This window comes from Pollicipes pollicipes, unplaced genomic scaffold (genome assembly GCF_011947565.3).
Source record: "Pollicipes pollicipes isolate AB1234 unplaced genomic scaffold, Ppol_2.1 Scaffold_5724;HRSCAF=6776_pilon_pilon_pilon, whole genome shotgun sequence".
NCBI classification, from domain to species: Eukaryota; Metazoa; Arthropoda; class Thecostraca; order Pollicipedomorpha; family Pollicipedidae; genus Pollicipes; species Pollicipes pollicipes.
Window position 1 is genome coordinate 440,029 of NW_023596746.1, and position 27,985 is coordinate 468,013.

The 27,985-nt window shown below is 51.0% G+C and overlaps 1 protein-coding gene across 1 annotated transcript; it reads right to left on the reverse strand.

Moving 5' to 3' along the window:
• Window positions 1–226: 226 nt before the first annotated feature.
• On the reverse strand, window positions 227–27,985 carry LOC119102213 (aromatic-L-amino-acid decarboxylase). Its single transcript, XM_037225573.1, has 9 exons — window positions 27,869–27,985; window positions 5,710–5,809; window positions 4,465–4,699; window positions 3,546–3,795; window positions 2,890–3,038; window positions 1,926–2,120; window positions 1,457–1,582; window positions 904–1,104; window positions 227–497 (listed from the first exon to the last, which is right to left on the reverse strand). The coding sequence occupies exons 2-9, from the start codon at window positions 5,787–5,789 to the stop codon at window positions 294–296; spliced, it is 1,440 nt and encodes a 479-aa protein (XP_037081468.1). The 5' UTR covers window positions 5,790–5,809; window positions 27,869–27,985; the 3' UTR covers window positions 227–293.

Genomic DNA, 27,985 nt, shown 5'->3' on the forward strand with positions numbered 1-27,985 from the left:
CCAGCTTTCATATCCTGTCCCCGTCTTATCCTGCCACGGTTCTCTGTGTCCCGTCCCGTCCTGAGTCGCGTCCCGGTCCGTCCTGTCCTGTCCCGTGGCGTCCCGTCCCGCCCCATCGCGTCCGGTCCATCCTGTCCCGTCCCGTGGCGTCCCGTCCCACTCCACCGCGTCCGGTCCGTCCTATCGCGTCCCGTGGCGTCCCGTCCCGCCCCATCGCGTCCCGGTGCGTCCTGTCCCGTCCCACTCCGCCGCGTCCGGTCCGTCCTGTCCCGCCCCACTCCGCCGCGTCCCGCTCACAGGCGGTCGGGCGGCCCGACGAGCCGCGTGGCCTGGTCGCGTACCTCGCCCCACGCCAGCTCGATGTCGCTCTCTTCGGTGGCGCTGGCGCACACGGCGAACCGCAGGATGTACGTCTGGCGCAGCTTCGAGGGCACCATGTGGATCCGACCAGCGTCGTTGATCTGCTTCAGCAGCGCCTCGTTCACCTCGTTCTTGGCCTGGGGGCGGGCAGCGGGTCGGTCTCGTTGCGATGAAGGCCCCCGCGGGCAGGCCGAGGTCACGTGTCAGTGCCGGGCCGGCTTGGGACTTGGCTCACATTGGCCGTGAAGACTGGCCCATACTGAAATTTAATCAACCACGGACAGGGTGGTGGCAATAACCCCAGCCCAATATCTTGGCCTTGCGAGTTAACGATCAGTGAAATAGCGCGCTATATTCTTAAGCCGTCATTGAACATGCCTTGTTTTCAAGTTCTGCAAACCATTCTAGGTAAGCACGCTGACGCAACTACTTACATCACCTGGCTGTTATGTGTTCCCTCCAACGATTCCACATGCATACAATAGCTCGTTTCCGTTTAGATGCAAGGCCCTGTTTCCAACAGAACGCCTGGGCGGTGCTGACCTTGAGACGGAAGCAGACCAGGCCCAGAGTGACCGGTGTCACGACCTCGAAGCGGCGGTCGGCGCCAACCAGCTCGCCGAACAGCTTGGCCAGCGCCACATGACGCCTGATGTGGGCGCGCAGGCCGCTCAGCCCGAACATTCGCAGTACGAACCACAGCTTCAGCGAGCGGAAACGGCGGCCCAGCGGGATCTGCCAGTGCTGCCATCCGGCGGGAAAACCGACAGTCATTGGTTGCGTGCTCTTTCGTTGGAGTAATGGTATTTGAACCCGATGCGAATGAGTGTCAGTCACATGTTAGAAACGCTCCCATTCCAATGCCCACACATGTGAGACACGCAAAATGCATTTGCTCTTGGAGACGGATGGGCTCGATGGATGGATGTGGTGGATCTGACCTTTTCAAACCTGCTGTAAAGCTTGCAACATTAGTGAAAATTTTCGACCCCGTCATCGGTCCAAACTCAGACGCAGCAGAACGGCGGAAGCATCTTAGGATGACTTCCCATTTTAAGCGTCGATATATGAGCATCCGTCTGTTTTCAGCACTTACCCTGTAGTCAGGCACCAATCCTTGTTTATCGTGTTTTAAGTACAGCGGGTCGACGTTGAAAGCGTCCACCAAGTCGTTGGCTCGTTTCACCCACATCGCCGAGCAGTCAAAGTTCACTAGCATCCACTGCAATTATTAACAGGGACTGAAATTAATTCGTACGTACCCAGTAAAGCATACCGTGAAAGTCTATGCATCACTTGTATTAAGGAGCCTAAGCGGGATCCCAGTCAAAAGAGTGTGCAAGAGTCGCCCACGTCTGTATCAGCACGTGACCCTGGATGCACGTATCTGTCTGTCACGACACAGCTTTGGCAGTTCACGATACAGCTGAATTGAAATGACGCTCGAGCTGTATCATGCCTTAAAGCCGTCATCACCCGCTGTTCTCCGCTTCAGGTCGTCATTAGGAGACATCTCTGCAGGGCGCGACGCCCCTGTTGCAAAGGATGTCGCCCACCCTGCTCACCTTGTGCGGGTTGAAGTTGAAGGAGTCGGCCAGACCCACGCCGTCGAGCAGTGGCCGAAACTCGGGGCAGATGAAGGCCGAGCCGGCGTACGCGGCGTCCACGTGCATCCAGAGCCCCTCGGCCTCGCACACGGCGCCTAGCTCGGGCAGACAGTCGAACGCGCAGGACGGCGTCGTGCCCAGGGTGGCCAACAGCTGGCGGCGAGTCACGGGGTCAGTGGCTCGACCAGCACACGCCGTCGTCACGCCGGGCGAGCCAGCTGACGGCATCGTCACGCCGGGCGAGGCAGCTGACGGCATCGTCACGCCGGGCGAGCCAGCTGACGGTGTCGTCACGCCGGGCGAGCCAGCTGACGGCATCGTCACGCCGGGCGAGCCAGCTGACGGCATCGTCACGCCGGGCGAGCCAGCTGGCGGCGTCGTCACGCCGGGCGAGCCAGCTGACGGCATCGTCACGCCGGGCGAGCCAGCTGACGGCATCGTCACGCCGGGCGAGCCAGCTGGCGGCGTCGTCACGCCGGGCGAGCCAGCTGACGGCATCGTCACGCCGGGCGAGCCAGCTGGCGGCGTCGTCACGCCGGGCGAGCCAGCTGACGGCGTCGTCACGCCGGGCGAGCCAGCTGACGGAGTCCGCGCAGGACTGCACATGCCGAGAACGGGTCGGGGGAGGAGAGACCACTGCACCGGCTGACTGATGTGAATAAGTTGGCTCAGAGACATCGGCAGTAGAGCTGTGTGGGAAGGGAAATGCTGGAACATATCATGATACTTGACAGTTCGCGAGGAGGACCCCATGCGTGAGGAACGCCCATGAGAGGTGATCAATTGTTTAGGCAAGAAAAGACGTGTAAGCGGTTTGAGCATCTTTGCATTTCTGCATTGTTGTGCGAAGCATGATACGAACACACAAAACCAATGTTCAAAGCCAGCTGTTGCACGAAGAGCACGGAAACGGGGTTCTTACGAAGAACGGCACGAGCCCCATAGACTTGTCCTTCTCAATGGCCCGTCGCAGTGCCGCGCCGCGCAGCGAAAAGTTGTTGTCGGTCTGCAGTTGGCGCATGCGCACGCCGGCCAACAGTCCGGCCCTCTCTGCAGACGAGTGGGCCTGGTCTGCCAATGGTGGACAACTGCTGTTATGAAGTCATGCCGGTGCTGCAAGCGCGCACGTATTCGCACTGTGCTTGCACTCTCGATCAGGATATCGGAAGTCTGAGAAAGAAAGAAAACAAAAAACTGTGTTGGTTTGCAGGACCGCACAGGAGCATTCGGGCCATAGCAGCCGTTTACGCGAATCGTTTTACCGATGCAATTTGCCCAAAGAATCCTAATGGATTATGCATGACAAATGTTCCAATTAAAAAACAAATCAACATTTAACTAAACATGCGATGTAATTCTATCATGGCTCCAGACTATCACATTCGCGAAAGGGGCAGAACGGCAACAAGTCCCACCACGCTGTCCATTTGAGACCAGCCGTCGGCGGTTCCCAGATCCGGCTACGTCCCAGCAACGGCAACAGGTCTCACGACCCTGTCCGTTTGAGACCAGCCGTCGGCGGTTCCCAGATCCAGCTGCGTCCCAGCAGCGAGCTATCCGGAGCAGGAGCCCGCTCACCGGAGCAGTAGGCCACCAGCTGGCCGACGACGGCGCTCTCCAGCCAGTCCGGGTGCTTCTGCTTGAGGCGGCGGGTGGCGCGCGCGCGCGCGCTGAGCAGCGCCACCAGGCTGGCCTCGCTGGCTGTGCCCTGAATGACGCCGCCGCCGCCGTGGCCGGCGCTGGCCAGGAACGCCGCCGGCAGTCGCAGCGCCTGGCCCAGCCAATCCATCATGGCTACCTCCAGCTCGGTGCAGGCCGGACTGGCGATCTGTGGAGGAGCGAGCCGCCGCATGAGGTGGCTGGCGGCGCCGCAGCCGCCGCCTCCCATCGCGGCGTTGCACCGTCAGCTCTCGTCGGTTGCGGGGCCCTGGCTGGGACGTCTTGTGGGACGGTCTGCCCGGTTTGGCGGCTTGATGGTGTAGCATTCAGTGGCATGTGATTAGCACAAAGAATCCCAAGAAACAGTTTAAAACAACGTTTGAATTTAAGACAATATCACTAATTCAGGAAAGCATCCTACGCTGCACTCATAACATACGTTCCAGACCATCATATTCATGAGGCAGCACTGCAACTGGTCCAACCACCCTGTCCGCTTGACACCAGCCAGCGACGGCTCTATGAAGTATTCCTATATTCTCTCAAATAAACTATTCCCAGGAGGCAGCTAAGTAACGGTTATTAAAACGGATAATCAACAACATATTAGCGTCTACGAGGCAACCATTGACGATTCAGCAACATCAAGCACGACATGAGCGGCGTGACCTTCAGGCTAATTCCCATCATCAAGCATAGTGGTCTACAGCAGGGCCCGTGCTTTCGTCTGAGGAACATGGAGCCCGAAGCGCTATCGCCTGGTCCAGCTGGACCGCGGACCCAGCCGATGCGGTCCGCCCTATCGACTGGAGGCGGCAGACCGCTCCGTCCGACGCACCCAAGTGAAGCCGATGCAGCCGATGGCGTCGGACAGCATGTCGGCGACGATGGCGGGGTACGAGTTGCCGGTGGGGAAGTAGGCGTGGAACTGCGGCGAGTTCCAGTGCGTGACTCCCGGCATTATGACGCGCTCCACGTCCTGCAGCACCTGCTGCCACGAGTCAGGCTCCTCGGGCGCCTGCGCCGGGATCAGCTGACGCAGGTAGCCCGGCTGCACGGTCGGCAGCACGCGCCTGCCGCACAGGGTCATGCCACAGGTCACATAGGTTACACAGGTCACACAGATCACACAGGTCACACAGGTCGCACAGGTCATACGGGCCCAGTAAATCACTCGGTTCGCACAGGTCAGATGGGTCATACAAGTCACATTGGTCACGCAGGTCACCCCAGCAGGCCAACGGGTAGTGCAGCTCACAACACTCGAGCAACTCGTGTCAGTCACGAAGATTACGTAGGTCACACAAGCCACAACGGCCATGGACGCCTGGTAAACGTTCAGGGTTTGTTTACGCCCTCTGGAAAAAAACGGTCGTAGTGTACTAGGGGTGATAGCTCGTGATGCGTTTGTCGTGATGGGATTGGCCGACACCGAACCACTACCGCTGCGGCGTCCCAATGTTATTGACTGGCGCACCTTTGAATGGTCTGTCTTGAATGGCACAATCTAAGTCATCTTTTGGAGAAAGTTTTCGTATGTATCGGGAGCTCTTGAAAACGTTTGGGGCCAATTTCTAGCATGTTTGCTTTGATCGATGACCATGCACAATCCAACCCATGGTTGACTAACCACACGCAGTTTATCACCGCCATGGACGCATGACTATAGCAGTCACATCGTCCCCAAACGCAATCGAAATGATATTGCTATTATCGCGTCTCGATCAAGTGGTTTCGGATTCTTACATGAACGACATGCTGCATGCAGGTAAAACATCTGATTTGCGGTTGAAAATCAACGGTCGGATAACGTGAAGTACCACCGCGGGACCGCACTGCGTGACAAAATACATCCGCTGCGTGTTGTGATGCACGTACGTTTTATGGTGGTGGGTCTGATAACAAACGAGATCCGATCGTCAGCTGGAGAAATAGCCGGAAGTTAGACAGAAGTTATATAGAAGTTAGATGGAAGTTGTAAGCTAGAGATAGTCAGAGCGCCTCTGCCATTTTCCAAACTCTTCCAATAATTCCAAGACCGTGAAAACGCGTATGAACCCAATACGTATGACCCGCTCCTCACCTTTCGCGGATGTTCTCCAAATAATCGGCTACATAGTCCACCATCTCCTTGCCAGCTTTGCGGAATTCCTCGGCGTTCATGGTGCTGCCGCCTGCCGAGGCTGTCGGAAGGCGAGCGCGTCAGCTGCGCCCTCCGAATCCACGACGGTCTCCGAAGCACCACGGTGCAGCAGTTGCTGGCGACACCAGCAGCGCGCCGCGGCCGCTCTGAAGGCGATTCTGAGCCGACCCCGACGCTGCGCGTCTGTGCTGCCGCGCAGCGTGACATGCCTTGACCCAGGGATCCAACTGAGCCATGGGAGCACTGGCGGCCGACACTGCCGCGCAGCGTGACATGCCTTGACCCAGGGATCCAACTGAGCCATGGGAGCATTGGCAGCCGACACTGCCGCGCAGCGTGACATGCCTTGATCTCAGGGATCCGACTGAGCCATGGAAGCACTGGCAGCCGACACTGCCACGCAGCGTGACATGCCTTGACCCCAGGGATCCAACTGAGCCATGGGAGCATTGGCAGCCGACACTGCCGCGCAGCGTGACATGCCTTGACCCAGGGATCCGACCTAGCCATGGGAGCACTGGCAGCCGACACTGCCACGCAGCGTGACATGCCTTAACCCAGGGATCCGACTTAGCCATGGGAGCATTGGCAGCCGACAGCGGCCTGGACCATTGTCAGCGCTTCCGGGCGTCGTGATGGTCAAGTGCATCTTTCATGGCCTTGGAGCTGAGTGCTTGAACCAAAAGAGTGGGCTGTGGATGCTGCAACTACTTTACAATCTGATGTGGCTTTAGCTCTTCCTAGAACGCGAGGATTACATGATGCACAATTTGCATAGCTTTACCGCTTGTTTGTGGTGTATTTTAAGGTTATCATGCATGGAAAAGACAGTAGTATTTGCCTTATTCCTCAGAAAAACCAGGAGAATAAGATATAGTTAGGGTGATATTTTGGCAACATGCTTGTCTCGAAACAACAGCAGAAGTGAATTCAAAATTGCTTGTCGGTGATCCTACTCGATTTTTCAGGTTTGTTTTGAAAGAGCAATCCACAGTTTTTACAGGACACCGACATTCAGGGAATCAACCAAAGAGCGATTGCCCTTTGTATAGCTTATCTATTATATTGAGCTCATTGCAATTGCTTTTTGTTTAACCCCCTTAATGTTAGTGTCCGGTAAAAACTGTGGCTTGCTCTTTCAAACCAAACCTCAAAAATCGAGTAGGATCATCGGCAGGCAATTTTCAATTCACTTCTGTTATTGTTTCGAGATTGGCATGTTGCCGAAATATCAACCTAACTATGTCTCTATCCGCCTGTTTTTTTCGAGAAATAAGGCTAATACTACTGTCTTATCTATGTGACTGATCTTCCTCGCTAATGCACTGAACAACTAACGTAATTATCACACATGGTCTGAAGTTGTCAAACTCTTGTTCTGTGGTAATCTGAATTGCTTTTTGGGGACTTTGTGCATCGTATTATCAGCCTTCACTTTATTTGCCGCTGACTTAGTTTTGTTCGGTTTTCTGTCGCTTTGTGCGGGAGTCTCAAGGTCTACTACAGCACGCGCTGCATGGGGTGATTGGTCAATCTTTAGCCGATTGTTTTTCCTGATCGCTGGCCAATTTATGAACAAGGAAATAGAAACACTCGCAGGGGACCACCATCACAGCTTGAGGAATTGGTCGGGCGGGCGGCTCCTTAACGTGAGGCGGTGACGTCACAAAGTCACACTGGCTTGAGCGGCAGCGTTGCATGGCAACGTCGTCGACGTCGCTTGGAAAGCAGAAGTCACGCAGAAGTACTGTGGTCGGTCCTGTCTATTATCGTGCAACGTGGCATCAAGTTTGTATTGTTATGTGGCCTCGGCGCATGTTTTCATGTCGCGGATGGGAGATATTCCAAGCGGTGTGCGAGCGTTCGGCGAGAGTGGGCATCAAAGGCGGTTTTTCGGCAGCAAGATGCCATCCTGTGAGGTGGCCTCTTGCAAGAATATTAAACGGCACAATAAAGGCACTTAAGTTTTTTTACATTTATAAAACACCGATCCAACTGTCCTGAAAACATGAGTGCACCGTTGCTCTCGGGCTAACTATAAATGTGGAGAATGCGGTAATCTGATCTGCTCATTTTCAAGATCATGACTGATCCTGGCCATCTGGTTAAGACCAGTCCCACACCCAACGTTTAACCATGCCTTCGACCAAGTGCAGTGTTTTCTATGCAGCTGGACATGGCCGGCACGCCGAGATGAGTATGCGTGTGCTTAAAAGGAAAATTACGGCTTGTTTTATGCAGAAATCTTTCAACCCGATTCACGGTCCAATGCGTGCACAATCTATGCCGCTCTGTTCAGTTTGTAGACTACAATACGAGATTTAAACGAGACTTTCCAACCATAACCTTGTTTACAAAGTGGGACCTGACAACCACACAAGTGGCACAGCCATCTATGCTACGCGGGCGAAGGGGGTGAGTGTCAGGGGCGTAGTCGAGGTTTGCGACGGGGGAGGGCAAGTTTGCACGGGCGAATTCCAGCCCCATTGGCAACACATCTATGCACTGTGAACTGACTAACAAACCCCACAACCGCTAATAGGTACAGTACCTAGCGCATCAATGAGCTACCAATATTGGTCTGGTTTGGTGCCGTAAACAGTTCTTTCAGCTGCGTGCCGTACATGTTCGCCCGCCTATATGCGAGTCCCGTTACTAATGAACCTTTTTTGGACTCTTCGTGTCACTGTCCATGCTAGTGTCTGAGATTTCAAACAAAGGCTATTTGCCTGGTCACCGAAGTTCGGGATAGCATATCGAGATATCATGGTAAAACCTGCTGCTGTGCCTAAACCATAGATCTTCAACCTCACGAGCAGAGACGAATGGAGGGGGGGGGGGGGACTCGGAGGGCCGCGCTAATCTCGTGATTTTTGCGTCGGAAAACAGAAATTGCGGCGCCCCGCCATCCCCCCCCCCCCTCCCGCACACCCTGGGGTAGCCGATGCACTGAAATGGGACCATGAAACGGGGCCATCCAGACAAATCCGTGGTTATGGCCAGGAACGGTATATATCAGAATGGTGCAGGCAGTGCAGTACTCGTCGGCCATTGACCGTCCCTGCTACCCGCTCGGATTGTCACCCTGAACCACAAAAAAACTGTGTCTGTGTATAAAAACAAGCATGCGACAACGAAAGAAAGGGCATGTCCGGGTCTAACACGTTTTGCTGTTGCAATGAGAAAAAGCACTGGTGACTTGTAATAGGGTCTGATTAATACGCCTGCTAGGTACGTAGAAATTACTGTATTTCGTCGTGTCGTAGATCTAAGATCCAGCTGTGGTGGACATGGCAGGGCATGCGGACGACATGGAGACAGCCTACCAGCAAACAGCTGCGATGTCTCCAATGCCCGCCCTGAACGAATTCGGCGAGGTCGACGAGGTCAACGGGTCGGGCGAAGACAAGCTCCGTGGCTGTGACGGCGAGAGGACCGAAAATGGCCTCCGCCTCGGCGACAAGATGGACGAGGTCAACATCGGGCACAGGGCGCTGACCCTCGTTGCCGGCTTCGTGGCGGCCAAGTGCAAACACCTCGATCCAGGTATGGGGCTGTCGACCCGAGAAGAACCACCCAGCCGTGTGTCAGACAGCTGGATACACGCGATTAGCCAAGGTGGTCTGATGGCACCGTTGCCGGCCTGGATGGGCGTTGTCGAGGCTTTCGAGATCGTGTTCCAGCTAGTAATGGGCGGAAGCATCGACCGAGACACTGGTATCGTTGACCGCCTCACAAAGCTCCTGCTGAGAAAGTTCTGCGCTGGACAAGCGAATTGCTCGGAAGCTGGTGACGACGCGCATCCATCTGCGCCTCGGATGGCTTAATCAGGCTGGGGCTGAGCGGGCTGCTGCCAGGCTCGCAGCCAAACAGGTGCGGCATCAGGTGGGCAGCGTTAAGTGAACATTGTTGTGCTTATGTGAGCATACGTAAGTGACCTTAAATGGGCATCCTCATGCCTTCTTTGTCTTGCATGCTTGTGCGTCTGTCTGAGGCCTGGACGTTTCCTTCGCAGATCAACGTTTGGGTTGTTTCAGACAGGTTGTCATGTCGCATAACTCTAAATTCAAGCTGATAAATATATACTTGTGTTCTCCGCCCCCCCCCCCCTTCCCGTTTGCTTTGTGTCCTCGCCAGGTATGCACAATGAAGTGTATGCTGGGCGCAAGAATCGTTTCAGAACAATACGGTGAGTTATGAGTCATACGTGTGTTCGATGAACTGGCTGCATGGTGTGGCAGATATTTTCTTGATTAACGCCACGCGCCACGACCTTCGGATGCTTCGTGTCATAGCTGATGCAATGTGCAATGTCCTATATTCTACCAGGCTGCACACTACTTCCGTCGTCTCAAACTGCCTCCACCACACACCAGTTCAACCCGGCGCGTCATGATGTATATTGTTGAGGTTCAGCGCGACAGCTCGGATGATGATCCTGGTGCCGGTCAGTTCCTTCTTTGGCAGTGGCTGGACCTTAGGCAGGCTCGCCAGCCTGCATTTAAGGAGCTGTAGGCTGGCCAACTTCAAGGCATCGCCATAGACTCAATATTTGGCATCCTCAGCAAGTGGGAGTGCCATGGCACACAGCCTCCCGGTTCCTAGGCATATGTTCGCTCTTATATACCCAGCGTGACAAAAAATCCCCCTTTCATATTTCCTCACAGTACTTCTTGAAGCGCCCTGTGGCGATCACCAGATGCATTTGCTAGTAGGTGCACCGGTGTAGCAAACGCGAAGATAATGCAGGCAGGAGGAGCGGTGATGGCAGGCTGCAACTTTGTGACGTCACTGTAAAAGTGAAGGGTAAGTGCCGAAAAAATCCCGGATGATCATATCTTATTACATGGCCTTGATCACTCTGTAAAGCCGAGCCGACGTGACAACATAGAACCTAGTGCGTGACGTCGGTTGGATGACATTTTTGGGGATGACCGTTTTGGAATAAGCTTCTCACATAAATTTTCACCAGTTTAAAACGGTTGAAATTGTGACATGATATATATACATGTATATATATATATATTTTTTGATCAACATATATATCTATGAATATATATATATATATATATATATATATATATTTAGATCAACATATATATATATATATATATATATATATATATATATATATATATATATCAGTGGCAATCGCAACATCTGACATTGGCTTGCTGTTAACGGGAATGCTCCACAATTGGAGATGCTGAAGCAAGCATCAGACATAATGCAGTAAGCTCGCTTATAACTATTGGCATACTTTTAAGTGGAAAAGACTGCTCTAGACAACACAATTTTTGTTGTTGTACGTCTCCTCAATACGTCATTGTTTGGTTACGTCATCGTAACTTGGGCAGGTTAGATTATGACCTAATAGACGGCTGTTATATCTGGAAATCGCACTCATCGACACAAGGTATGAACGACTCCGCAATTATATTTTCATTGGCTTTGATCGTCACTTGGTTAGAATGGCTTAATTTAAATAACGTTATTACAGCGTCACGGATGCTTGAGTGGCCTTGAAATAGTGTCCCCAAAAGTCTGCACATCTTCGCGGGCGTGTGGTTCAGACATTAAAGGGGCTTAAGTCTTAAGAAGGACAGGGCTGTGAACTGCGCCGAATGATCTTCAAGACGGTTTTTACAGTTCAAAACCCACATACAAATGTGAACCCCCGCCCCAAATGACAAATAGCAGCGTCATGTTGCGCCGACGAAGGCCTAGAATTTGGCAGTGGTTGGTGTTTTGGGCGATTACGATCAAATTTAGCGTGGCATGCCGAAATATTTCGAGAGGATATTTAGCTATAGATATTTAGGGGATATATATATATATATATATATATATATATATATATATAGCAGACAAACCCCCCATGACAAAACTGTACTGCAGACGAGCGCTGTCAAACACCCTCGCTTAGAGTGTGTGAAGAGGGCATTTCCCTATCGAGTGGTGGCGGCGTGGAGTTAGCTCGTTAGTTTATTCCTTATTTGTATTATTCTTATTCTAATTATATATACACTTATTCCAAAGCGTCAGCTCTCCTCCCTGCTGCCACGCGTCAGCGCAAACACTTTAATGAGTTCGAGGGCAAAGCAATGTCTTTCATCAGAGAACTTACCTAATTTGACCAACTGACCATGACGTGCAGGTGCTGATTGCACCATTAGTCGCCCATGTTTTATAGCATCGTACGTGTATCGCTGGCGTTGCGTCCCATTTGTATTTGTTGCGTGTTCTGTCTTTATCTATGTGACATGTACTGACGCGGCGTTAGAACTGCCACGCGCTGGATTTGGCCAATGTATGCAATAATAATAATAATAGGTTGATTCGCTTAGGCGTCAGCATGTTGTATTCGGAGTTTTTTTTTTTGCATTTTTTAATGATTGACGCTAGCTCTCAGCGACGGAGCCGACAGCGATATTAACTAGACACACCGTGTTGGTACGTGTGCCACATAAAAATCACCCACCCAGTAGAACACTGTCGGATCCATCGAGACACCGGCAACGCACCGTCCGCCATATTGCCCGTCCCTTTCCCAGTTGGAATGCACGATCCTGTCTCGTGGCCACCGATAATCGGGTTATGACACGAGTTTCGATGCTCGTTTCGGCGCGTTCCGGCGACTTGGGCATTGCACGTTTCCAGTGGTGCACAAACGGGGTACGTTTGCACGTACCGCGACACCCCACTGCGGCACCGCGGTGGAGTGTCGGGGTGGTTTGATATTTGATGTTTGACTTTGATGTTAGATGTTTGATTTTCGGACACGGTCCCAAATTTAACGAGGTGATGCGATTCTTGAGGTGTAGCTTGTGCATGAAAGACTAACGGACGTTATAAAAAGTGGCATAGATTAGAGAGTCATCATTGCACGGTGCGCAACGTTCTGTTTTTGATATGTTCATTTTTAGAATTGCGTGTCCTAAAATTTCAATCGTTTTGTGCTTTGATTATTGGGAAACATTCTTTTGTGACTGCGATGCGGCCTATCTGACCCCATTTTACTTGAAGCGAGTCTAGCTGTTCTTTTGTTACTTTCAGCTGCTTACCCGAAATTTTGGTGGTGCGGTGGGGCACGTGCTAACACAACCGATTCATGCATCGCACTCGGCAGCGCGTGGCCAGCTGGACACTCGAATAAACATGTGCGCTAGTGAGTTACATGCTTTTGCCCCAGCCACACTGTGTTGGCTTGCGACACCACGCCCCCAGACTGCTGAATGTCCATTCACACGTCTAAATATTTGCCATCGGATATGTGGCATACACACCACGCGAATGACTTCGCCGATGAAGCTAACAGCGCTTGTGCGTGACCAGGGGCCCGCCAGCGCGTGGTCAGGAGCAACAAAGACATGAGTACGAGCTCCAGTGAGATTCCATGTTCTCGTCTCAGCCGAATCACTTCTGTCACGGCTTTAGCCATGAATTATGACCCTTGATTGCCAAATGTCCAGTGACACCTCTAAGCACCCGCCTTAAGAAGGATCGCAGGTTTGATGTTTGATGTTTTGTTCGATGATGGACATGACGCAGTACATAATGTGACGTGTGGACTGGTGCATAAGCAGAACGCTTCAATCTGGGCGCCTCTCCTAACAATAACAAGATATGGTCATCGCCGCCAGGGAACCCGCGACACACCGCCCACTAGTCAGATCTGTGAGCCGAGACGGGCCAGGCGCCCGCCGCCACTCCGGTTTACACATTAGCCGTCCCAGACCGGCGGGGGACGCCTGGCCCGGCAACGCCACACATTGGCCCGTCTGCTGCCCGCGCCAGCAGAAAGTTTTTAGGCGAATCGTTTGGTCTGAAAAGAAATGCTTGAATTTTTTGCTATCTGGTGCCCAGTGCGATCTTGCAAGCCGTTACGTCTGAAATAGATACTTTGTTGCTCGTTGTGAGTGAGCTCGGAAAAAGTTGGAATAATACGATCTGTTGTGCGTCCCATCAAAATTCTGATTTCATGATAGCGAGGGCAGTTCAATACAACGTGCCAAGGGTCTTCATATGGACAGCCACACGCAAGAGGGACTAGGTGTTGTTGGACTTTGAATTTCGAACAGGTGAGCATTGAGTTCTGATACTCCTTATCTCAGGCTAACATTTAGTAGGATGTTATCGTGCCTGGATCCAAAACTATGATACACCGGAGACGCAGCCACACCGCAGCGCTGGTATACTCCCCGTTTGAAGGAACGAAAAGACTATATAAGTGACACCTCAAGCGGGAGTTGGTTCCATTTTCTCGTAGTTGATGGAATGTAGTATTCTTAGTATGTTGGGGTTCTGTTCGGTGGTGATGTGTCTTTGCAGTGCGTAGTGGGTGTCCTGTTGCAAGTGTTCGTGTGTCAGGTAGAAGTGCAGTGACGTTTGTTGGCAGTTGACGTTGGTTGTGGATGAGGGTGTGGAACAGCGTCAGTTTGTGTATGTTTCCCCGTGACTTGAGTGCTCCGTCCCAAATCGTCCAAAAGTGCGCATGTGTGTGTTCTGTGGAGTGCACCATTGATTAGTCTTGTCGAAACGCAACAGCCATATTGCCGGGTCGCAAAGTGGCAGGTGCGATTCGTCGTAAACACCACTAGACATCAGTGATCCGACTTCTGACACGCGATACGACGATTTCTGTCAATTTCGAAATTTGTGCTACCTGCGTTGAACCGATGGGACACGGTTGCGCTGGCCGGTGGCGTACCGTCGGCTGGATACGGTCCCAAATGATATGCGATACATTATCCCACTGGCCCAGTCGCACACCTAACATCACGTGAAGCTCCTGTTTTTGTGGACGCCTCACGGTATCATGTTAAAAAAGAAACACAAATAGATCGAGTGTTTAGGTTACGTGGGTCGACGCCATGCACAAATCAGCTAGTCGGGGCCGCGCCGGTCGTGGATCGCCATGCAGCGTTCCCTAAAAAACATCGTCACTGAGAAGCCAAAAACGCTTGGAACATTTTGGTGGCAAAAGACACGCAATGGATGCCCAGAGGCTACCAAAAAATTGGGCGTGATTGCATGACACGCCAGAGAGGTATGCTCAGAAAATCTCATGTGGTGGGGGTCGTATCGACGCCCTAACAGGGGAAGGGTCATCACGCGAACATTTCACAAGAGCCGGAGCCCCGTTTGAATGCACCACTGCCCACTTCGGATGGTAAACGGAACCGGAGCGCTGTGTTGGATCTACTCCGGAGCTCCGCTTGGCCGACCGAACTGTTTACTTAGGCGCCGTGTTTGCCAGACGAAGCATACCGGGCGTCACGTAACGACACCACGCAAGAGGCCCGTTCGTCAGCAGTCGGTGTAAGTTCATTTCCAGCCTGCCAGTCAGCCCGCCCGGCGGCCGGTAATTTACCGACACCAGAGTTACCTGTCCGATATTGCTCCGTCGCTGATGAGACAGGTCCGGAAATTGAGGTCTATATTTAGAAAGTGACGGGTCTGTGACGTATTTCATGCAAACCCGGTAATGTCCGTGCCCTCCACGGCAGGAGTGTCGCGCACGTCCCCGTCTTCGGCGACGAAAAAGAAAAGGAGGCAGTAGTTGCGCTTTGTTTTCTTCAGTTGACAACCCCAGCCCCCGTGCAGTGCGACTCTAGAGTAATCACCCGCACCTCAGGACTCGGGCTGTCAACCGGCTGGTTGCGGCCGGGTGGCCGGGACTAGTACTGCTGCGTCGGTCGTGCTGGTCCGGTTTGAAACATCGGTGCCGGCATCGAGGTGATGCCGGCCCGGACTGACAGACAGGAAGCGCGTCCGGAGGGGGACGTATCGCGAATGGTAAAGAACACTGCGCTGTCAGGTTGCACACCATCTATTATCGGTACGGATCGGTTCGAATACACCATTTGACAGCAGCAAACATCTGCCTAGTTATGGTAGTCAATACGCCATTAGCGACCAAACAACAGCTATACTAGCAACCGTTCTGTAGTAGGCATGTCACTCATATCATTACCCAGCACTAACAGTGCAGCGAAACCATGGAGACACACAGTTCTCACACGACGCACAATGTCATACACACAACAACACCCGTCAGCGCCACCTATTGGTGACCCACACAACGAGGTGTTGACCCCGTGCTGCTACACCACCCCTCCCGGACATGTCACAATCGGAAGGTGATATGTCGAGCGCCGCAACGCACTGGGGCACCACTTCGCGGCCGTAGCGCGTACAGACGGCCGGACGAGCTGGGTGCTCAGTACCGTCCTCAGTTGGTGGGGAGCGCTGGGGTTCAATGCGCCGCGGCGGCTGGCGTCCGGGGAGATCCGGACGCATCCCGTCCCGCGCAGGGCACGCACGAGGTAGCGTCCTGAGTTTGCCGCTCTGGCGACGGGAACAGCAGCAGCCGCGGGCCACCTACAGAACCGCGTGTGCAGCCGGCGGGCGGGGCTGGCCCGGATGGCGTCTCGTAGATCGGTAGTGGATCCAGAAAAACTGCCTTGATGCGGGCGACAGAGACAACTTCCTCTTTGTCCTTGTGGCGGATGGTCACTGTTTTAGATGACCGCCTGCACACGTGGAATGGGCTGTCGTAGGGCGGCTCTAGCGGTGAGCGTCAGGCTGTTTTTCGTCTCTCCGGACGAAAACATGGGTGCAGTCCGGGAGTTCTTCGGAAATGAAAGCGTTCTTCGATGACTGCTGGCGTGGCTGCACCGGGCGGAGTTGCCCCATGGCTCGCCGGAGGAGGTCGACTTACGACGCCGGGTCCAGCGGTACCTTGCAGGGTTGGTGACTGAGGAACTCCCCTGGGAGCCGGAGTGTTGTACCGTAAACGAGCTCCGCAGACGTGCAACCCAGATCCTCTTTTAGAACTGAATGCACGCCCAGCAGAACCAGTGGTAGGAGATCGGTCCAACAAGTGGCCGCATCTGCCGCCCGCAGAGCTGTCCTCAGCTGTCGATGGAACCTCTCCACCACGCCGTTACTCTGCGGGTGGTAGCTGGTGGTGCGATGCCTAGTGCAGCCAAGAGGCGCCGACAGTTGCTACCACAGAGCGGACTCAAACTGGGCACCGCATTCGGTGGTGACCTGTGCCGGCACTCCAAACCGAGCCACCCAGCCGGCGACGAAGGCGCGGGCGATGGTGACCGCCCGGATGTCCGCAACAGGGATAGCTTCCACCCAGCGGGTGAACCGGTCGATGCACGTAAGGAGGTACGTGTGACCATCCGACGGGGGCAGTGGGCCGACAATGTCGATGTGGACGGCGTCAAATCGAGCGTCCGGTAGCGTGAAGCCATGTGTTGGTGCCCGTGTGTGCCGATGAATCTTCGCCCGTTGACACGAGGTGCACGCTCATGTCCACTCCTCGATGTCTCGGCGCATAGAAGGCCACACAAAACGCTGGGAGGCGAGTTCTTGTGTGCCCAGCGGGGGCCGCGGTGCCTGCAGCATGGCGATCTTCCGTGAAAGTGTGTCAGCCACAGTGTTCTCCTTCCCTGGTTCGTGCCTGACGTCAGTGGAGCCATGCCCGATGAAGTCGAGGTGCCGGATCTCCCTGGGCGAGTAACGGTCAGAGTTTGACCCGATCGCGGACACCAGGGACTTGTGATCCGTGAAGACGGCAGAGTTCCGACCATCGACGCTGTGCCCGAAGTGCCGGATCGCCAGGTACACGGCAAGGAGTGCTCGGCCGAAGGTGCTGCACCGAGTCTCCGTCGGCTTGAGGCTCTTCGAGAAGAACGACAGCGGCTTCCAACTGCTAGCCACGAACTGCTGGAGAACCGCTCCGACGCCAGTGTCTGAAGCGTCGACCTGCAGACTTAGGAGTGCACCCGGCGTAGGGTAGCCTGCGCCAACTGCTGCTTAACCGGACGAAACACTTGCCCAGCGTCGGCGGACCAGATGATGGGGCGGTGGCTCTTCGAAGCTTTCTTCCTGAGCAGACTGGTGAGTAGGGCCAGTATAGCTGCGGCGTCGGGCATAAAACGATGATAATACGCCACCACTCCGGTGAAACGCCGGAGCTGCTTCTCCGTAGTTGGTTACGAGAAATCCTACACCGCAGGTAGTTTGTCTGGAACGGTGGGGGGGGGGGGGGAGGGGGGACGATGCCGAGCTCAGTGACTTCATGGCCAAGGAACTGAGCTTTCCCGGTCCCGAACACACATTTCTTTTCATTAATGACCAGCCCGAACTTGTCGAGTCGTTCGAGGACCATTTGAAGGTGTTTGAGATATTCATGCTCCGAGTTGCTGGCAACCAAAATGTCGTCCAAGTAGACAAATGTCCCTGGCACTCCATGCAGCACTTCATCCGTGAATCGTTGGAGGGTTTGGCTGGCATTACGCAGACCGAATGGCAATCGGATACAGGAGCGTGAATACGGCTCCAGGGGCACATGGCTTCCGAGATCTGGAGCTTTTACCAGGCATGGTGCCTTAGAGCTGACGTCGTTTGCATTTGCACTGCGCTGTTCAGCTGTTCGGTGTCGGGGGGGAGCGATTAGCGCGCGGGGGGGGGGGGGGAACGGGCATATAGTCAGGTCGGGCCTTTAGATGTACCCATTTTGTTTAAACCGCCACATAGACAGCTGGCTCAACCTGCAGTGAAAACGTACACCCCTTCCTCCCTGTCCTGACCGCCACTCCCCGCTCGCGAGTGTTTGAATGCCGAACGGGGACAAGGTGAGATTAATGCATCGCCGTCTTGCACAAATCTGTTTACTACAGTCGCTCTTCACTGGCAAGTGAGGTGGCAGCCTCAGTTTTCCAACGATCTGCTCACCATTCGCCAATGAGGACGAGGTTCTGTCAGAAACTCCCTTCATCACACTGGTGATCACAACACAAGTATTTCACATTGAAAGGAACAAAGTGAAAAGGTACAGCAAAGAGTATTTTGACACAGGCTTATTAGTCAGAGAATTTCACCATAGATCAACCACCAAAAGGTGAAAAACATCTTCATGTTTGGTGTTTCTGATTTTCATATTAACTCATCCATGCGGTTATTTGGCGCCCTGAACCCATCCCTGTGATTGGCACATCGACCCCACCGACGGTTTTTGAGATGTAGCCCCCATAATTCTTTAAATTCGGGGATTCAGGGAGCTTCTATTTAAGTTTTTATGCCTTATAATAGCGGTTTAAATATACAACTGCTCTATTTCCCTCGAAAGTGCATTACATGGAGGTAATGACGTAACTTTTGTCGTTTTTGGTTTTTTCACAAATACATTTCTTTAGTCGACCGAGTAAGTTCAACACAGGGCAGGTTTGGCCTTCTTTCTACGAGGTTCTTGCATAGGTCCGTTTCGTATTTGTTAACACACGCTCCGGTGAGGGGTCAAATTGACCCCCCCCCCCCCGAAAGTTTTTTCCGGAATGGTTTCCGAACGGCGTAGCGTAGCCGCGCCAAATTTTGCATTGCTGTAGACAATTGGATGGCGAATCGTTTCATATAAAAAATAGACATACTTTGTAAGGTCGTTGACCTATGGCAGGCTAGAGTCAGGTCATGGTTTCAGCGAAGGCAATTTCTAGAGAATCGTTCAATCTGATGCAACAACGGCGTGTTTGACGAAGCCATACGTCTAAAATACTTTCTTGGGCAGCTCAAGTATTAAATGAGCAAATAAAGTTGACCTAAGGTCAGATATGGAGGTCAGACCAGGGTCAAAATTAGCCTGCTTTATTACTCTAGGGTTTGCTGTATGAGATAGTTTCTGGTGCTCATTTCGAATTTATCGATTGCAGGAACCGCGTTATACATATTTCATTGACTTGTAAGAGGTAAGAATATGTCATTGACCTAAGATGACCCAGGTCGACATTTTTTTTAGGAGCATACTGCCCAGCGTAATCTTTGTCACTTATTCAAGTGCAAAACTCAGAGCAGTCCTGTATGATTTGGTCACCATGACCTTCAAAAGGTCAAGCAAAGTTACTGACCTTAAATGAGCTTGTGACCTTTCGCTCAGAAACAGTTATCTAAGGTTCTGGAGGCACTTTGGAGACCAAACTAGAATTCTACCTTGTTTGACCTTATTTGACCTGAAGGTCATGACCTAAGAAACCTCAAACTTTGAACGAAATGAGTTAACGCGCAGGTCAACACAGCGTACAAATTTGGTGTATCTAGCTTTCTTAGTTCCAGAGGTCTCAGGGGGCCAAATTGCCCCCTCAACCCACCCCCACCCGAGCGAAGGGTATCTAGCCCGCCACCCGGGCGTGTGTTAATAAGGCCAGGGAAGAAACTGGAGCTACGCGCCTCTAGTAGTATGAATCAAAGCGGTGGCTGTTAGGAACACTAACGGTCTACACATGTTTCGATTTGCAAGCTTGTTGTTTTTACTGGAGATTCACGACGCATTCGGCGGTTGAGGCTTTATGGCGGCGCCTGCCTCTCATTTTGCAGGAAAGGCGGGCACCGCAGAGAATCAAACCCCCGCACCTCTAGTTTTCCGGACGTAAATGTCCTACTATTTTGACCATGGTGAAAGTCTTCGAGCTTTTTGGGAAAGCGGGCCGCAATGTTTCGATCAACAGGCTGTAAATATGCTGAAGTTTTACGGAAGCATTGAGACGAGGTATTAAAAGCCCGCATACAATAATTGTTCAGACTATCACCTCGGATCAATATAACGGAAACCAAAATCAGGCGGTTCCTACCTGAACTTCCAGTCCCACCGCCCAGACATAAAAAAGTCATCGACATTGCCTTCAGCATCGCCCAAAAACCGTAAGCGGTGATGACGCACCTAAAAAGAGAGAAATAAATAATCTAACCCACACATTCTGCGGGAACGGGTACCCAAAAAGCTTCACGGACCGGAAGCCCCCAGCGCACGCTCAATAAGCAAGGCAGCCAAACGCAGAACGAATAGCGTAGGCATCATTTCCTTACAACAAGGGCTTTCAGAGCAGAACGGAACAGTGCGTTGATGATAAAACATTAAGACAGTCCTCAGAAATAGCTCCAGGCTTCGGAGGACACTTACCAAAGGCCATCGCCACCTACGCTGCCCTCAAAAAGCTACCTGCATATATGACATATTCTGTGCCATTTTGGCGTTTGTATGTGAGAAAAGAGGACTTATCCACATACAAAGCCATCATATGACCACAGAGCACATAACCTTGCTCCAGGTCATGATCTACGTCAGTGGATGCCTTCTGCACATCACATGCCGGGCTCAATATAGGCAGCTTCGTAGGGTAACTTTGTACGCACAATTAAAATATTCCACTGAAAGCGTGCTATGATATCGTTCCAGTACATGATGAGCACACAATACGCCACGTGAAAACATGCAGTCATATGAGGCCATCAAAAGTCATTGACCTGTGTTGTTTGTAGCGGAGAGACTGGGTGAACAAGTGCGACGTGTGTAGCCATCTCTTAATCGCGTTTCTGATGCTGATGACGCATAATTTCATGCGCCAACGTGCCTGTTCCCAATCTGGTGCAAATACATTGCCAAGTGCCATTTACAGCATCCTGCCTTGGCCCTAAGCTGTGGAACGACATTATGGTTCCATATTTTCCAAGAATAGCTGATATTCCTGTATCGAAAACCATCGTTAAGAACATCATCCGCAAGCATTTCGTGAACATATATTAACGTAACAAACATATTTGAAGACATTGCCATCCTTGTGCTGTACATATCCAATGCACTTCATATTTGACCTCCATGTTTCATAATCAATTTCTGATATAAAGTCATGCACATATACCCAAATTCATGGCGCTGGCTCCGGGAGTTCTCCCAGCAACAAGCTCTGCTTAGCTGGGTGGACTCCCTGGAAATCCAGCCCAAAACCCAGCACAAAAATGACCAGGTAATTGCCCCCTCCGATTTGTGACTGTATAACCCTTACTAACACGGGGAATTGAGTGGTTGTAGATTATTGGGCGGTTGTAGCGGGCTGTCATTAGCTGATTTTGGCTAATGACTACTTTAAGCCTTTTCATCTATGATTTTTCCCTACCTCTCACATAACGCAATTCCCTCGGGTCTGCTCCACCTCCTCGCCTGTTTTTTTTTTTAAAGTTTGTTTCATCTTCCTAGCTGGCAGTGCCGCGACTTGATTTTATGTTTTCTGGTGTTAACGTACGGTTTACTGCGTCGCTGGGATTGAGGGAGGGGCACTCCCGGTTACCTGTTCTTGGGTAACGGCGTAGAAAAAAGTGTTTAAGGGACCGTGTATAGTGCATACGACGGCCATGCGATCTTGAGTACCTGTAGATGTGCGACGCACTATTTCTGACCAAAGAAAAAACATTACACTGGTCATAGAGACTCGGCAAGCACTTAATTTTTTTCATTTGAATGGCTTACACATTCGACCTGAGTTGACCTCTGCTGACCTTTAGGTCAGGCTGAAGTGTTTTGGTGTATAAAATACTTTTTCCCAGAGCTACACCTAATAAAATAAAGTCAGAAACACTGTGAAATAACATTGTTCTTGTCGGGTACTCGTAGATCAATTTTGAACGATGACCTGATTTGACCAACCCTTTTTGTCAAACAGAAATGGTCGGAAAAGATTTCCTACAGTCTTAACGCTTATTTCGTTCCCTCATTATCCGTCCTAAAGTGTTAACATAGGTGTTAACTGCATCTATCAGAATTACCGCCCGGCAGGGCTCGGTTGTCTCAGACCCTCGACATGGCGCGGGTTAAATCGTGACATTTTATGAGCGGTCGCGGTGGCGTTTATTACGTACGCTGTTCGCCCTCCCGGGGCGGCTGCGCTGTCATTTTTGCCGCCCAAAGGTAAAAAGGTCTAAGATCTTCTCGAAAAATGGAGTGATTTAGAAGACGCAATGCCTATCAGTTGGCTGCATCTTGTGATACAATGTCAAATTTTTCAGTAATTTGCATTCAGCATATTCCCAATTTTAGAAGTATCTTAGACCATATTAAACTCGGCGAAGCTTAAAAATGTTCCTCCTAGACAGCTAACTTGTTAGCGCTTAGGCCTTTTGCCTTTGGACGGCAGATTTCGTCCCGCACCCTGAAGTCCACAGCCCTGGTGGGCGCATTTGTTTAGTTGTTCAGGGATCCATGCTAAAGTCCGGATGCGGTGGTTCTCCCCAGCGTTTTGACATATGTGACAGCATGCGGCAAGGACGCATACAAACTATGGACTCATGCAACACAGAATCCCGAAATCATAATGGACGCGTGGTGCGTGGTAATTAGACCATTGTCTAACTAGGCCCCTTCCACCACACCCATGTCTGCGTCAAGAAAATCAAGATCATCGTTGCTGTCGAGTCGTTGCTGGATGTGACGTGTCCTGAACGAACTACAGAACTGTAGGTGCGTGCCTTGCATTTTGTGCTCCATGTCTCATTTTTTGTCACGACTTTAGCATAATTTTCCCCATTATTATTTGTCATGGGTACTTTTCATGAGCATTTTCCTTATGACTTATTCCATTGGTCATGCGCTATTGAATGGTTTCGTTCAACGGCGTTCAGCGGCGCGTTTCGGGCCTCTTAAGCCATGTGTAGGTCATCTGAAGCCGTCGTCTGGCGCCACCGGCACTTCCAGAGGCGACCGAACATCTCAACATTGCCATTATCGAGCCAGATGCCGTGCTGCCGTGTAAGTGGCAGGCGGGGGTGCTGCTCACTGCAGTTGGCAGGTGGCGGTTTCGGCGCGCCAGATGCCGTGCTGCCGTGTAAGTGGCAGGCGGGGGTGCTGCTCACTGCAGTTGGCAGGCGGCCGTTTCGGCGCCCGTTCAGGCGGGATGAGGAAACGCCCAGCCAGCAGTTCCGGTTCAATGCTAATCGTAATATCCCAACCGTTCCTCAGTTTTTCGGTTGGGGGACGCCAGTGATCAGCCCTGAATGGGTGACCACTTGGTTTGGATAACCAGCCTTTTCCGGACCGTTTCCCGATATTTTCCCGCCTGGGGTGATCGGAGCGTTCCCCGGGGTGCCTGTGGCGACCGCTCACCAAAGTGACTTCCCGAAACAAATCCTGAATCTGACAGTCGCGCGGCATCGGAGAAATCCAAACTTTCCGCCAGCAATGTCAGAAGATAGGGGCTCGATCGAGGGAAGCTAATGAAATCCCCAGCATTTTACAACATGGTTTGGTATTCAGCGTTACGTAGTTTGGTACCCAACGTTGCGCTGTGATTCTTAATTTTTTTACTCATGTTAAAGCTCACTGCTATCGATAAAATACTTGGTCTGTACGGGAGCACGCTTGAGGGTCATCATGAGTGTTTCACATCTTAAAGTGTTGAAGTTCAGCTCCCACCTGATTAACCACGTTACTAGATGATCGAGCTCATTTTGCAGCAGCAGGCCATGAGCTGGGGACGTAATTGTAGTGAACATTTGTGCGACATTGGCACACAAAAGGCAGCCGGATTCAATTACGCACGGAACATTGCTAACAAGTGAAAAGGAGAGGAACCAAGAGTGATTCTTCTGGGACACCGAAGGCCACGGGTTCCCAATCGGAAGTGCTATCGTTCACCCTTTTATCATTTATTTTTTGTTACTTTTTTGTTATTTTTCAGAGAGTTGGGGGTTTTGGACCCTGCTCAATTCCCTACTCCGGCGGCCCCATGCCTTACTTTGGTGTTACTTAAGACACATTGGGAAGTTACATGCTGATGTTCATTTACAGCAAGGTCAGGTATAAAGCGCACGATATCCGATCCCTTTTTTATTTTATTCAAGAGCTGTGATGTTGTCACGACCCCGTCGCCCCCCCCCCCCCCCCGTTAGCGGCGCCGTCTCAGGTGACACCCACCACATATCATGATAAAACGAACCAGTGCGGCACTGTTTGCTTTGGTTATTCGATAGATGCATGACCGTAAAAAGATCAGCACTGGATGAAGGGGAGCAAAAGTGTAAAACTTTGTGCACGTCCTTTTTTTTGGGGGGGGGGGCAGCTGGGACAGACAACGAAAATGCCCAAGGTTTGTGTTTGTCAAAGGACTTAGCCCACCTCGTTTTAGCAAACCACAATAAAAAAGTGGTGAGGCAGCTTTTTATTTGAGTGGCATAGCATAAAATAAACCGTACATGCCCGCTCGCCGCTCACTGTGGCATCTCACGTCTCGCTAAAGATGTGTAGCGTTCCAGCTCAACACGCGCCCGGGTGAGCGGGGCCAATTTAACCTCTCCCCTTATAGGTTTTTTCCGGAATGGTTTCCGAACGACTCATCGTAGCCGTGTCAAATATTGCATAACTGTAGATAATTGAATAGAGGATTCTTAGGCAGTACAAATTTAGATGTTAAGTGTAAAGTCACTGACCTACAACGAGTTAAAGTTAGGCCATGGATTCGACGAATACAATTTCTGAGAAATCGTTCAACATAATGCAACAAAGTCTTAGACGAAGCCATGCACCTGTGAGGTAGCCTCTTAGGCAACACAACAAATGAATGAAGGAATGGAATTGACCTAAGGCAGGTATGAAGGTCGAACCACGGCGAAAACGAACCTGTCTTGTTACTCTAGAGCTATTAATTATACTGTGCGTGCTAATTTCTGGTGCTCATTGCGAATCTATTGATGAGAGGAACCGCATTATACACGTTCAACAGAATTCTGAGAGGTTAAATAGGTAACTAACTTAAAATTGCCCAGGTCAATGTATTGCTTTTAGGAGCGCATTGCCTAGCGCAGTCTTTGACGCTTGTTCAAATCCCAAACTCCAAGCAGTCTTGGAAGATTTGGTCACCATAACCCTCAAGAGCTCAGACAAGGTTAATGACCTTAAATGAGCATCAGTGGCCTTCTGCTTAGACCGGGCATCTAGGTTCTGGGGACGCTTTAAACACCACCTTGGAGTTTGACCTTTTTTGACCCTTTTTAACCAGAAGACCAGAAGATCATGACCTAAAAATCTCAAACTTGACGCAAGTAAGTTCATGTACAGGTTAATACGCTTCGTGAATTTAGTATCTCTAGCTGTCATACTTTTTAAGATCTCAGGGGGCCATGTTGACCCCCACCCGCGTGGGTGGGGGTCCTATTGACCCCCCACTCGAGTGAAGGGTATTCGACCGGCCACTCGAGCGCGTGTTAACATATTGGAGGGGCCAGTCAATATTACATAAGCCCAACTCCGTATGGGAGAGTGGGAACACCTTAAAAAAAAGAGCGCAAGTCAACACCCCTAGAGGGGAATGATCTCCGAAATCATCCACGTCGAAAACGCATGCGCGCAAGTCACATGTCCATACGACCACTACGAGTCGATCGGCGATAGAGACGCCGGCACGCTCGAACGGAACCGGAGGAAAAGGCGTGAAGGATGAGTGAATGCACGCGTACAGATATCACACACAGCAAGACGAATACGGTTGTCGACTTCAAGATTTCACCCTTCTTACAATTATTCGGGAACTATTCCAATTTCTTTTCATACAAAAACAAGTTCGCTTTTATTAATGTACTTTAAGCGCTCTCCGACGTCGGTAGTCATTTTGCGACCGATGAGGGCCAGTTTGACCACGGAGATCTCAAAAGCAAGAGAGCTTGTTTTTGGGATGCACCAGTCTTGTCGTAGTCATGAATTTCAGCACACAGGCTGCCTATGCCCTTAATTGACAGCAAAAACACAAATTTGTTTTTGTTTCATTTCAAAGACACCAACTTGGAAACAAGACATTTAGATGTTTGATAGGCGTGGGTTTGAATTCACTTAGTCAAATGTTTAGGCCCCAAGGTCACGGCCTGCTGGTCACATATTAGCCAACAAGGTGAGATAAAGTCAAACGAGGTCAAACAAAGTCAAACAAAGTCAAATTTCAGATCGGTGTACGAATTTCCCCCAGACTTTTTATACAACCACCCTTTCCCCGTGCATTTCTCAGAAGCAAAGGGCCGCTGGTGTGAATTTCAGGTCATTGGCTTTATTTGATCTTCAAAATGTCCAGGTGACGATGAATCTGCGACATTATGCTAATTTTTGAATTTCATTAAGCGTCAAGGATTACGTTAGGCGGTATTTCACTAAAAACAAACGATTGATCGAGGTCATTCTCGGTCAGTGACCTTTCTTCATCTTTATGCAACTCATGTAAAGCATTCTCTTGCTTCCCTTTAACCAAGAAATTTGAAATGAGCGTCAAAGACTAGCCCACACAGCAAAAGCCTATAGAAACACAACATGGCCAAACAATTTGGCTTTGACCTCGACCTAAAATTTATACCTGAATCAAGGCTAATGAATTAGTCTTAATCCTAAATTCGATTTTTCATTCGTAAACAATACCGTCTCAAAGATGCGTGGCTTCGTTTAGAACTCCGTTGCCATATCAGATTGACCTATGTCCTAGGAATTGCTTTCGCTGACAACCATGGCCTGACTTTGACCTGTCATAGGTCAGCTACTTAACAAAAGTAATTTGATGCCTTATACACAAATTAACTGTTTAATTGGCTACAACTATGCAAAGTGTGATGCGGCACCGTTGCGCCGTTCGGAAATTATTTCGGAATTTTTTTTTTAGTAAGGCAGTCAAATTCACCTCCACCCGAGTGCGTGTTAATTCTTCCCGCGTCAAAGCCGAACCTCCTTCGGCAAAGGTGGCTTATTCGCAATAATATGACATAAAAAACAAATAAATGCAGCATTTAATGAGGTCTATCATTTTGTGTGTACCCAGCTCAAAGACCAATTATCTTTTTACCTTTTAGCCACTAAAACCATAAATTGTACCCCGATGAGATCGAAGCAGGCCTCGCGACTCAAGATCACAACGTCACGAGATCATTTTAGGGAATATTGAGCACAAAGCATGTGTCATAACTTACGGACCACGAGCTTTTGTGTGATGAATATGCATCATTTGTATCATTGCGCTAGTTAATGGAACACACAAGTCAGTCATACCCTCGCGTCGTCAAGTTTTAAAGTTGTAGAGGCAGTATCTCAAAACCACTTGTCAGATCCAGAAAAAATTCAAAAAATATTGATGGTACCATATAGCCTTTGAAAAAGTTCATATCAAAATCTGGGACAAGAGAGCACTATGTCCCAGTTAACCCGCGCTTGGTACACCACATACAATTACTATATACCACGAATATCTTGCGACGTCATGAAGACCATTTAATCCGATCTTAGCCCTAGACATACCTGTGGGAGGGCGACACAGGCCTAACGTCAGCCCCCTTCCGCCGCGACCGCTGCCGGAGGCTGCACTCAACAGGTCGGTCCCCGGCCAACTGGGCGGTCCTCTCCGCCCGCCCAGAT